The sequence below is a fragment of the Sinocyclocheilus grahami genome, unplaced genomic scaffold (assembly GCF_001515645.1).
Source record: "Sinocyclocheilus grahami isolate Dianchi unplaced genomic scaffold, SAMN03320097.WGS_v1.1 scaffold1517.1, whole genome shotgun sequence".
Lineage (NCBI taxonomy): Eukaryota > Metazoa > Chordata > Actinopteri > Cypriniformes > Cyprinidae > Sinocyclocheilus > Sinocyclocheilus grahami.
Window position 1 is genome coordinate 122,674 of NW_015506696.1, and position 13,924 is coordinate 136,597.

At 39.6% G+C, this 13,924-nt stretch overlaps 1 protein-coding gene across 1 annotated transcript in view; it reads left to right on the forward strand.

Annotated features, from left to right (window-relative positions):
• LOC107570880 (L3MBTL histone methyl-lysine binding protein 3) overlaps window positions 1–13,924 on the forward strand; it is a 63,042-nt gene that overhangs the window by 44,901 nt on the left and 4,217 nt on the right. The window contains exons 15-16 of the mRNA XM_016257163.1: window positions 56–160; window positions 2,555–2,646. Of these exons, the coding sequence (XP_016112649.1) occupies window positions 56–160; window positions 2,555–2,646 (197 nt within the window). The remainder of the gene's footprint in view (window positions 1–55; window positions 161–2,554; window positions 2,647–13,924) is intronic.

Here is a 13,924-nt window from a genome sequence, read left to right on the forward strand (position 1 = left end):
TTTCACACCTTCAGTGATGTGTTCATTTATCACCGTCTCGCCTCTGTTTCTTCAGCAAACCCGTCACCTCTGCCCCATCACACCCGGAGAAACCCAGCACGGCAAGCGCTGCCATGGAAACGCCGCCAAAGAAGCCCGTTGGCACGGAGACCAAGCGAAGGTTAGGCTCAGTCACTCTCTTGGTGATTCATTTGGCATAAAAATAAAAATTGTATGTTGCTACTCTCATTAATGTAATAAAGTAAATATTATTAACTCTCTCCCTGCCAGTGTTTTGTTTAAAAAAAGCTGTCAGCCACCACCAGCTTTTTTGATGCCCCCAGAATATTTAGTTGTATATCTGAACTTCTAAAATGCAATATGGCAAACGAAAGAACAGAGCCTCTGCTTTTTCCTAGTGAAAAATAAACATTTATTTCATGCTAAGTATACTCCAAATACATTTACATATTAAGTCTGCTAAATTGGAACAACTATGTTTGTGCTTAATGCACTTTAATTTTGTGAAGTAGTGCTGAAGTCCAACTAAAGATATACTGAAGTATATTTGATTGTGCTGAAGTGGAACTATACTTCAGGTACACTTTAAATATCTTGCATTTAAAGACCGATATTATTCAAAGATTATACAATCCTTATTAATAGTGATATTAAAACACATTTCAGGCATAATATTAAGAAATGTGTGTTGTGCACAAGTAGTTCTCCAAATAAAGTTTAATTAAAACTTTTATATCAGTAAATCTGGTATGTCAGTAAATATGTTAATAGATTTGAAATATACTCAGTAGGAAATAAATGTATTTTAATGTATTATTTTTTACTAGGGTTAATTAAAAAAAGAAACCTTTTTATTTCAGTCTAATGCATTCTTATCAGCACTTGAATGTGGGTAAATTTAATAATAATAATTTTTAAAAAACGCAAGATGTTGAAAAAAACAATCTGAGAAAATGGTGTTTGTGTCAAAGTTTTTGTCCGGATTGGATTCAGATCAATGATCAAAACATAGATGGAGTCAATTGCTTCCATCAACACCCCCAAAAGCTTCACAGTCCTGAACCACTTCTTGGGTCAACAATTCATTCGGTAAGGTTAGACGGTTGTAAAAGTGATGATTTTACAATTTAAATAATATAAGAAAAAGTAATTATGTATTATAGTAATGAGAATTAAATTGTTTTACATTGCCGTAATGAGAATGTCTGGGGGAAATGTGTTGACAAGATAATGTCACATTGCAATAAAACCTCCTAATAAAGACTTAATTGTCTATGCAAAAAAATAAATAAAATAAACATCAGGTCTGGCCGGATGCACACTGCTGTCCTCTGACACACACACACACACACACACACACACACACATTTGGAGGCAGCTCCTGCAAGCCTCAGGGATTGTGTGGAGGTTTAGAGTGGGTTTTAAGCAGTGGAAGCCTGATTGAGTATTTTGGGGAAAAATGCCAGTGAGGACAGATGTGATGAAGATGTGTGTGAGTGTTGGCCAAAAACATTTGGACTGAACTGGCCAGGAGCAGGAGACTGTGTACACGTGTGAAAATTTTGATATGTGTGCACATGGGTGTATGCTTGAATATACATACGGTTAATCCAGCCCTGCCCTGGAGTTAAATGAGACTGTGGAAGTTACTGAGTAAATGGCTCATTACCACTATGCAGTACATTCCCCATTATACATGCCTTGATATATTAAAAATAAAATGTTAAACTTAAATTTTTTTTTCTTTTAGCACATAATCACAATTAGATGAGCCTGAGGGTGACCCAAAAATAAAAATTCCGATTGATAGTATTCAGTAATGTTATCAATTTCACTGCACTGACACTTCTGTCTAACAGGCTGATTCATTATTTACTCAGAGTAAAATGATTTTTCTCAGTTGTGTTGATGATATAATGACCTGTTAGTCAACAAGCTTCATTTTCACCCAAACATATTGCTGCAAACTGTTGCGATGACTTCGGAAGGTCGTGCCATCGCTCATTATGTCACGACAGAGATGCTTTAAACAACATCTCCGAAGACACACGTTTATTTATTCTGAGATTGCATTTCTCCTGTTCAGCTGTTCACAAATATCCTTGAGAAATTTCTGTTCAAAATATATGCAAAATCATACCTTGGCCATAAATACTTGTTAGGAATTTTGTGCAAAACAGATCAGCGCATGCACAATAGATGATCCTTATATGAGCTACAGTAGTCTTGCCCGACACACTGTGTAGTAAGCCATTCAAAGCTGCGGCTGCGTTCGAATTGGAATACTAGCTTGCTGCATACTGTGCAGTATATGCTTTATACCGCCTACACAGTCTGATGTCACATGATGAGTGTTGTCCAGTATTCATCTCAGAAAGAAAAACAGCTGTTCTCACATGCAGATCTGGAGTGTTGTAATCAATTTGTAGTTTGCAAACTATACACACTACATACAGCATAGTAAGAATAGTATGGTAGTGCTCTATTCTGAACAGAGTTGCAGTCACATATCCCATCTGCCTGTGTGTCTTGCTCTGATGATGTTCTCCCTCAGGGTTGGTCGGCCCTGTAAAGTTCGGAAGGTCGAGGAGCTGCCGCAGGAAGAGGAAGTGGAGAGTGAGGTGTCATCAGTCACCGAAACCAAAGGTAGATCTACTCCACCCTCACTGTGTGTTCATATTATATTTGATTGTCACTTGGTGCATGTCAGGATTGAGCCTTGAAATGAAAACAAGAATTACAATCCTGTTTGACTGAATCCGAATCAGATTTATTGTAAAGTATGTTTACACACACTTCGTGACAGAAGCTTCAGCAACTGCAGTAAACAGCAATACACAGATAGTAAAAAGTAAAGACGAGTGAATAAAGAGAAAGAAAAAAGATAAATGAGCAGCGTCATTTAAAGTGGTTTTAATAAATGGGGTGATAGTTACTGCAATCACAAATCTAATAAAAGTATTGTAATAAAAATAAGAGAAATAAGATGTTCAAAGCCTGATGGTTTAAGTGTAAAACATGAACAAACTACATGCCAATGAGGAAAAACACGCATAAGAGTTCAGGACACACACAAAAAAAATTGGTTCTTCAGTGGTTCTTTGTGGTAGTTGAGGTGCTATATAGGTTCTTTGGCTCGTAATCATAGGGGAACCAATTTAAGTGCTACTTAAATAGCACCTATAAAGAACGTGTAATGGTTCTTCAGCAGTTCTTTTGGGTGGTTAAGGTGCTTTAGCACCATCTTTAAAAATATAGGTGCTCTGTAGCACTTGAAGTGGTTCCCCTATGATTACGAGTCAAAGAACCACTTTTAGTGCAATTTAGCACCATTTTTTTTAGAGCAACCAAATTACCCAATCTTGCTTCTGTTTTAAAGACATTTACTGTGTAATCATATCAAGAAGTGGGCAAACAGGTTTCATATACGAACATATGTAAAGTTTGAGGAAGTACTGCATTGAAAAAGTGGTAAACTAGAAATAATTGTAAAAAATAATAACTGGTTTTGTTTAAGTCAGAAATATTATTTCACATCACCGAATCAACCTAAATACATCTATACCAAACAAAACAAATCTTTACGTGTTCACAGTAACAACTGCAGATTACCACGTTGTACAGTTTGTGAAGAACGCCCTCAGAATCAGTGTCTGAAGCATGAGAAACTCAATGTTGTGATTCACAGATGAGCTGAAATCATTTCAGTTCATCACAACTGCTCTATTTCTTTCTTTGATGACTCACTTCCTTCTCTCTTTCTGCCTTCCTGTTTCCTGCTGTGTCTCTTTCCAGAAGAATTGGTATCTCCTTCTTCTTCTGTGGCTGGTTATCTAAAGGTTTAGTGGCAGTCACTAATGAGGAAGAGGGCTGGACTCAAACCGCGGGTTCTTTGTTCCTTGGCTTAAAAGCTTTTTAACTCGGTCTGGTCACAGGCGTCAAAGACAGTCTGAGAATAAAAGATGCGAGAACCTCAGCTTCTGTACTTGGATGCGAGTGGTAATCTACCGGGGCTTGAGCCATGGATAATTGTAATGTGAGAAGAAATTATGAGGACGTTGAAGATCTCAATGGAGAAGAAGTTTATTGCAGCATAGCAGTGACAAAGTAGAAAGCAGACAAGTGGAATCACTTTTTATCTTGCAACATTTTTTGCATTTATTCATTTATCAGGTACTTTTATTTTATGTGACATGCAAATGAGGAATACAACATAAGCGTTTCATCCTGAGGAGGCAGTAATAGAGTAGTTCTGTAATACAAAGGTTTTTATATTCATAAAGTGAAGAGAGGTGAAATGTGCATTATCTTGGGCTCTTTAAAGTCCAAAAGAAATGCTGCATTTTGAGTCATTTGCTGAGTTTTGGTTAAGGATTAATGTAGTAATGCAGTATAGGGATGACAAGAGTCCAGACGAGGTGTTGTGTATAAAAAGACTTGATCTTCTTGATGAATGCAAATCAGCACGACTGGGCTGCAGGGCTTGTGGATGCAACAGGTTGATGTGGCTTTGACTAGATACCCTGAAGGATCTACCTGTGAAGCAGGACTCAGAGCAGCAGAGTTGCTGTGACATCCGGTGATAGGAGGATCTGGTGATTAATGGTGTCGCAATGAGGAGAATGAGGACAGACAGTTTGGAGGCAGCTCCTGCAAGCCTCAGGGATTGTGTGGAGGTTTAGAGTGGGTTTTAAGCAGTGGAAGCCTGATTGAGTATTTTGGGGAAAAATGCCAGTGAGGACAGATGTGATGAAGATGTGTGTGAGTGTTGGCCAAAAACATTTGGACTGAACTGGCCAGGAGCAGGAGACTGTGTACACGTGTGAAAATTTTGATATGTGTGCACATGGGTGTATGCTTGAATATGCATACGGTTAATCCAGCCCTGCCCTGGAGTTAAATGAGACTGTGGAAGTTACTGAGTAAATGGCTCATTACCACTATGCAGTACATTCCCCATTATACATGCCTTGATATATTAAAAATAAAATGTTAAACTTAAATTTTTTTTTCTTTTAGCACATAATCACAATTAGATGAGCCTGAGGGTGACCCAAAAATAAAAATTCAGATTGATAGTATTCAGTAATGTTATCAATTTCACTGCACTGACACTATCGAAAGGGAACTAAATTTGAACTGAATTGAGCTGGACAATGACACTAACTTTGCAGCATCAACACTGTTAGTAAACTCAATTGAACTAAAGTGAGCTGCATAATGACACTATTCGCTTCTATAGAGCTGCTTTACAGCTAAATTGAATTTTTCATAATTGATTAATTTTACATTAACAGTTATTTTCCCATTTTCTTAATGTGAATATGCTTTGAACCAATCTGTACTGTATAAAGCTCTATACAAATAAATGTGATTTGACTTTTGCACTGGCATCCCATAATGCATTCTGTGCTGAGAATGAAAAAGCACAGATACTCTTCCCGCAATAATGCAGTTATATGAAACAAACACACTGCAGTGACAGTACCTGACATCATCTTCATCTCATTGCTGCTTAATTTGTCTTCTTGAGTTTCGCTTGTGATTTTATGCAATTTTTCATTGGAATACACTGGAATACATTAGAGGGTGATTTAGGAGAATTTGATCCAGATCTAAAAGACTGCAAGAGCAAACACGGTATTGCCACTTAGATATCTAGATGTATTCAACAGCATGTTTTTATGAATTCCCTCAAGGAAGTGCATTTATGACAGCTAATGACATGGATAGAGCCGTTATCAGAGCCGATTACAGTGTTTATATAACAGGCATCAGATGGTGCCCACCGGCTATGTGCTCCACTAATTAATGTCAGAAAGTGAGCAGGCTTAGCCTCATAACTCTGCAGTGAATATTCAACCATTGACTTCTCTGGCTCACCACAGTGTCATTTAGAGAACTCTTTCAAACTAAAGTACAGGCATGTTTTCTTGAGAAGTCATGAAGGAGTGAATATAAGGGTGCTGTCACACTTGATCCGAACCCGAGTTCGATTGCTTCCCCTCCCCTAAGGGCTTTTATTAAATAATAAAACAAAAACTACCCTCATGGGGGAATACTCTGGAAAGGCAAGGCAGGATAGGGCAGGGCAGGGCAAGACAGAAGACACAACTAGAAACCAACAGTACCTTAGGAATTTTAGAGCGAACTCCAACACTAAACTATAACTAAACTAGACACGAGTGCTGGAATCCAAACACCACAGTATGCACACATAACAAAGCACATATTATTGAAGGGACCAGGGAGGATCCGGTGCATCGGGAGTCCTAGTGGACGGCCAGGGCAGAGCCGGAGGGACAGACCATGGTTAGCTTCGGTGGGTCAGGAACAGTGTTGGGCAAGTTACTCTGGAAATGTGATTAAATTACTGATTACTGATTACTCCTTTTAAAAGTAATCAAGTTACTGTTATGATTAATTTATTTCAAAAGTAGTTAGTTACATTATTAGTTATGCTACTTTTTTCTGTACATCCATGAAATTGACATGAAATAGTAAGTTTTGTGTCACCTAGCCACAACAACACTCACGATAAATATTTGTAATTAAAGCATCAACAATCACAAACCACTTTTATTTTTAACTAAATGCTAGCAGTGTACGGCTGCTGCGTACATGGTTTGGCATGGAAGAATGCCAGGAAAGATTGGCTCCCTTTATCTCAATTCACAAAACTCTGTTATAACACAATAAATGTATGCATAATGTCTGCAATTCGTGTGTTATAATGAGAGGATTAGTGAGCACGCAAATTTCAGCACTGCACAGGAACTCCAGCGTTTTGAACGGTCATTTTATTCTCCCGCATCCCGCACACACACGTGTCTCTACGCACTCGATCATCAACTCTTGTTCCGCGCCGCCCTCTGTTGTGTTGGGTCCAGCAGGAGTGCAGGTCTCTAATCCACTGGCTCTGGACTCGACGGTAGAAGCTGATGCATTGCTCTCCAAGCTGGTTCTTTCTCGAGAAGTTTTACTGTGCCGTGCTGCCCTTTCAGGTGTTTTAAATTGGATGTGGAGTTTTTCGTGGTTGAAAGGTTCAACCGTGGTTCTTCCACATAGGCTAATTGAAAATGCACAATAAGGTTCTTGCCTTTGCTAGAAATAAACTCAAAATAATTATTGTATTTCCAGCTATAGAACGCATGCTTTTCTCTCACCATGCTGAGTTTTTCGTTGGTAGTATCCGCCTCGCAGGTGCTTACCTGTCAAATTCTCAGAGGATGCTGCGTGTGTTACACCCTTTTTACAATCAAATGCGTCCATGTTTACATAGAAAAAACAATGGAAAAGCAGCGCAAGTGAGTAAAAAACCTGTAACTACTGTATGTCTGATATTTCATGTTTGCATCATGGTGACAGGCTGAAAGCTGCTGTTGTTTTTACAGGACATTTATAGTTAATAATAGTCTACTTGTGTTATACCTTAAATCATTTTGAATTTGAATTACCTTGACTTTTGAGATTTTTTTTAAGCATTTTCCTCGCATTTCAAGTTGACTAGTTAAAAATCGAGTCGGTCAAACATTCTGAAAAAAATCGAGATTTAAATATTTTGCACAGCCCTACTGGCAAGGCAAGGTAGGATATGGCAGGACAGGACACAACACAAGGTGGTGTGATCGGGAGGGACCAGGGAGGCTCCGGTGGGTTGGGAACCCCACTGGAGTTGTCAGGGTGGTGCCAGTGGGACAGACCAGGATGGCTCCAGGAGATTAGGAACCCCCACAGATGGCTAGGGTAAAGCCAGAGGAGGGCAGAACCTGGACTCCAGGGCTGGAATAGATTCTGGGACTGCCTCTGTGGCTGTGACAGGGAGAGCGGGCTGCAAAATAAAACAAAACCTACTCCATAAGGGGAAATACAAGTCAAGTAACCTTTATTTATATAGCGATTTTAACAATACAGATTGTGACAAAGCAGCTTTACAGTATCAAATAGGAAAATAGTGTGTCAATAATGCAAAAGGACAATAGTAAACACTCAATTTTCAGTTAAAGGCAGTTCATCATTGAATTCAGTGATGTCATCATCCAGCTCAGTTCAGTTTAAATAGTATCTGTGCAATCAACTCAACGATATCGCTGGACATTAAGTGTCCCCAACTAAGCAAGCCAGAGGCGACAGCGGCAAGGAACCAAAACTCCATCGGTGACAGAATGGAGAAAAAACCTTGGGAGAAACCAGGCTCAGACGGGGGGCCAGTTCTCCTCTGACCAGATGAAACCAGCAGTTCAATTCCAGGCTGCAGAAAAGTCAGATTGTGCAGAGGACTCATCTGGTTCCTGTGGTCTTGTCTCGATGGCCGTCTGAGACAAGGTCTTTACAGGAGATCTGTCGCTGGGGCTCATCTAGTTGTCCTGGTCTGCGCTGACATTCAGGGCTGTCGAGGTCATCTCTAGGTGCTGATCCACCATCTGATCTGGACACGGACTGGATCTGGTGGCTATGGTGACCTCGGAATAAGAAAGAAACAGACTAATATAGTGTCTGCTATAGCGTATATGCCATTCTTCTTAGGTTGTAACAAGTACATTGGGTGTTATGGGAAGTGTTCCCAGTTCTGGTTGACCTAATTGATGCAGCCTAAAATTCCTTTAATGGATTTGAAATTAGAAACATATTAGTGTGTTATGTGTAAGCCAGGTTAAAGAGGTGGGTCTTTAATCTAGATTTAAACTGACAGAGTGTGTCTGCCTCCCGAACAATGTTGGGTAGATTATTCCAGAGTTTGGGTGCTAAATAGGAAAAGGATCTGCCGGCCACAGTTGATTTTGATATTCTAGCTATTATCAAATTGTTTTGAGAACACAGCGGTTGTGGAGGACTATAATGCGATTAAAAAGATTATAAAGAGCTCGCTCAAGTACTGAGGTGCTAAACCATTCAGGGCTTTATAAGTAATTAGCAAGATTTTAAAATCTATAAGACGAATATGGAGCCAGTGCAGTTTTGACAGAACCAGGCTAACATGGTCATAGTTCCTGGTTCTAGAAAGAACTCTAGCTGTAATACTACAGCAAGTCAAGACATGATATGGCAGGACAGGACACAGCACAACTGGGAACCAACAGGATCTCGGAAACATTAGTCCAAACCCCGAGACTAAACTGAAACTAAACTAGACAGGAGTGCTGGGGTCCGAGCGCCACGCTCCGCACACACAATATATCACACGGACCAGAGAGCACACAACCCAAAAACACCCTTTGGTGGATAGCAAAGGTGGTGCTGGTGGGAGGGATCATGGAGGCTCTGGTGGGTCAGGAACTCCAGCAGATGGCCAGAGCAAAGCCCTAGGAGGGCAGAATTCTGAGACTGCCTCTGTGGCTGAGACAAAACAAAAACTATGGGTAGTGGTTCCTAACTACGTTCCTGGACCCCCACCCCCCCTCCAACAATGCACATTTGCATGTCTTCACGCTTTGCCACACCAGACTTGTTGCGGGCCTCTGTGTCTACGGGCACTCTGAGTTTTAGGGTGTCATTGGCCATTTGTCACACCTGTTTACATCAAGTCCTACCAATTTCAATTCCTATCTCAAGTGTCATATAGAGAAGGTGTGCTTCCAAGAAGACAAAAATACAAGCATACAAAGCTCCTACAGACTAGAAGCACAGCATCTGGACGGGACCCAAATTATGTGCTTAGTCCAATCATGGCATTTTATAAAAACAATATGCTACTCAAGGCCATACACTTGAGTATTATACCAAAGTTAGGAGGGTTCATATTGTGCTTAACCACCTTACGTGTGTTAACATCACTGTAATACTGTTACCACACCTTGACTAAATTGTAGAACCTCACAATTGACTTCTTATTTGATATATGTGCAGACTGACCTCGTCTCTGAATCTAATAGTTCTTTATTGCCATTGTATTGAGAAAAACACGTGTTCTGTTTCTTTTTGTTTGCACTTCAAAGAAGGGCTCTGTCAGAGTGAATTAGCCATGAAAGGCCCACTGTCTCATGGTGTTATCTCAGTGTTTGGCCTCTGGCGCGGAGCACAACAGCTCGTCAACGCTGTGCATGCCACTCTAAAGTGGACCGTGAACCAGTTTTACCAATATCTGTTGAGAACGTGACACTCTCTGAGTGAATTTAAATGGATTTTTGCACTCTTGAAGGGTGCTGCTGGAAGGCCGCTCTATTCATAGGGACCTTCTGAACAAAAGCAAAAAGAGCAACTTCAACAAGGTGTACAAAAGAAGTGATTTTTTTTTTCATTTACAATCAAGGTGGCGATTCCCAGGGGAATTTACTTTTACTTGGGATTACAAAGCCCTCAATTTGCTCTTGTGCACTATTTGTTTAACAAACACCACTTAGTTAAACAGGTACATTTTTGTAACTGCTGCTGATTAGACCTGCTGATGTCTGTGATGTCAGCAATAATTATCAAACAGCAATAATGCTAAGAAAAATTAGAAGAATCACCCACTGCTGTCTGAGAAAAAAATATTTTTTACCTGTTTGTTTTGAAGCTATATAGAGTTAAAGGGGTCATATGATGCGATTTCAAGTTTTCCTTTCTCTTTGGAGTTTTACAAGCTGTTCGTGAATAGATAAGATCCCTGAAGTTGCAAAGACTAAAGTCTCAAATCCAAAGAGATATTCTTTATAAAGATATTCTTAGATATTCTTTATAAAAGTTAAGACTTGTCCACGCCTCGTTTAAACATGCCCCCACATGTCTACGTCACTATGTGGGAAGATTTGCATAATGCCGCCCAAATGTTCACGCAAAGAAAGAAGGCGTAACTTTTATTCTCACTGTAGTATTGTTGCTGCTGCTGCCATGTCGTGGAGACACTGTGTGTTTCGTTGTGAAAGCGAAACTACTTTGTTTGGTCTTCCAAAAGAGGACACAACTAGAAATCCGTGGTTAAGTTGTATTTACAACACTGTTCCAGAACACTTCAACCCAAATATTCAGATGTGTGCTGCGCATTTTACGGAGGACGAGGACTGTTTCCTGGGAGAGTAGACTACAATGCCGGTGTTCTGACAAATAATGCTGACTCACAGCCTGTAAGTACGTTTTCATATTTAAAGGATTTGCTACTGACGATTCAAACGTGAGTTTTGGGCAGTGTAGAGTAGCGCTTGTTGTTTGTCATTTCTCCGATCACAAATGCAGACATGGTTTTATGTTTACGCAGCGCGATGCAACACAACATGTAAAAAGACAGTACAAGTCTTCAAGTCAGACTCTACAAGTCAGTACATAATCAGTAATTATGTCCCCACTGGATGCAACAAATGCCTCGTTTATAATGGGTTTTATTGTGATTATCAGGCCCCCGGCGTGTCACTACAAAAATTTCCTGGATGTCCGGGCTGGGGTTGTGCTTTCATGCTACCCTGACTGGTCTACCGTAGCTGGGTCGCTCTGAGGGGTTTTCCCGATCACCAGGATATCCTCTTGCTTCAGACAAAGAAGTGAATGATGTGTAGCTCCCGGTGCCTATTTATACTATAGTCGCACCGGTAGTGACGTCATGGCTGTCGCCGGCCAACAAGTTGGTGTTTTTTCAATGTATGCTTCAGACACGGGTCACGACGAGGCGTTCCCCATAGCGACCCCTAGAGGACGCAGTGTCTTGTTCCCTACTCAGGGAACCATGGTTACATAAGTAACCTGAGACGTTTTGATTGCTTCTATTGTTCTCATTTGTAAGTCGCTTTGGATAAAAGCGTCTGCTAAATGACAATGTATGTGTAAATGTACATGTCACATTGCTAGAAATTATTCTGTGTGTCAGCTAATCAGTACGATTAAACATAAATTACATTCTTTATGATTTAATGGAGACTGCACCCATTAGTCCAGACAAGCATAACCTTTAACATGTATAAAGAGTGTGTAGGAGTATACCTACATTACATTAATAAATTAACGCTGATACTTTTATTCAAAGGGACTTACAACAGAGCTGTGAGTTGGTCTGCAACATACATGTAACATAAGACACAAGTAGTTTTTATGCTTTGTGCACAATATTTTGCCAACCCATTTATGTGTAGTATATTGTGACCATATTAGGTATTGTCAACATTAATGGATGTTAATTATTAAAGGGGTCATATGATGCGATTTCAAGTTTTACTTTCTCTTTGGAGTGTTACAAGCTGATTGTGCATAGATAAGCTCCCTGAAGTTGCAAAGACTAAAGTCTCAAAACCAAAGAGATATTCTTTATCAAAGTTAAGACTCTGCCACGCCCCCCTAAAACGGCTCGTTCTAACACGCCCCCACATATCTACCTCACTATGTGGAAATATTTGTATAATGCCGCCCAAATATTCACGCAAAGAAAGAAGGCGTGGTTTCAGTAACCGCAGTTAGTGTTGAAGCAGCATGTCAGGGAGACGCTGTGTTTTTCTAGGAGAAAGCAAAAGCACTTTATTTGGCCTTCCGGAAGTAGATGCATTTAGGAATCTGTAAGATTACTTACAACAGAACAGCAATGCATTTTATGGACGACCGTTTCGTGAACCTAAGAGAGGAGGTCATTCTGACTTTACTATGACAATTTGGCACTTCTTAATCAGCTACTGTTTTGTTATTAGTTTAAGTATTTGCTATTGACTGTTCAAATGAGGAGTTTTGCGCATTGTGTGTGTGTGTGTGTGTGTACTGTGTGTGTACTGTGTGTGTGTGTGTGTGTGAGAGAGAGAGAGAGAGCGTCACATCACAGTGGAGTCAGCTGTCTTAACCGTGGCTTGTGTACTGCAAACACATCCCAGCTTCATCACTGTGTCTGTCACGCGACTCTGTTCCCCTTTCAGGCTTGAACTGATGGTAAAACTAATGACATTATTTACTGTCTTTACATTTATTTTGAAAGATGAAGCTGGCGATTATGGTAAGGGGCGTTACATTTCCGACGAGTGCTTGTGGTGTTCGGCCAATCACAATGCACTGGGTCAGCTGGCCAATCAGAGCAGACTGCGCTTGTCGGAAGGAGGGACTTTGTAGAAAACGAAGTGTTTGAGAGAGGCGGGGCATAGAGGACCTACAATAATGTACAGTATTTGAAAAATAATGTGTTTTTTGTACATTAAAGCATGTCAACATATTCTGTTACACCAAATACACAAAATAATGATCTTTAAAAAAGCATCATATGACCCCTTTAATATCTTTTATATTTAACTGTGGACTCATTTCTGCCTAAAGCTGTAATAATGATAGCATTTTTCTCTAACAACGATACAGCAAAAACAGTGCAGTAAGTATTATAAAAAAAGGGTTAAATTCGTTACTCGACAAAAGGAAAACAACCTTTATTAATGTTACTTGGAAATGCATAATAAACCTACTTCAGCTCTGAATTCACTTTGTTCTTTTATCCATCTTGTTAGCCAATGTGCAAATGTTCACCTAGTGTCTAAAATCAAGCCTTTGTTGTTGTTGTTCATTTCTGTGGGCTCCAGATGTAATGTGCATTACAGTTGTCAGTGCTACTTTATACTGCATATTTATCTATATTTGTTTCAGCCTATACCCCATACAGCTGTCTCATACTGAACCGATTACTCAGATCTATTGGTTACTGTATATCTCTGTTATTTATGTTCCAACCAGAGTTTTAATATCTTACCAGTATTGCAGAGGTTACTCCTGTATTATAAAAACATATTTTTTGTCTCACTTCAAATTGAATATTTATCTGTTCCTATTATATGTTCATTTTAGTTTTAGTGTTTTCATTTTTTTGGACACAATAGCTTAATATTTATCATCCATAACATAATAATAATAATGATTGTCTTATGGATTTCAGCTAGAAATATTATCATATTCCTAATTTATGCAATTGTATAATTTCCCTATATATTCCAAAGCATTGTCTTTTACTATGGAATTGACTCTCTCTCTCTCTCTCTCTCTCTCTCTCTCTCTCTCT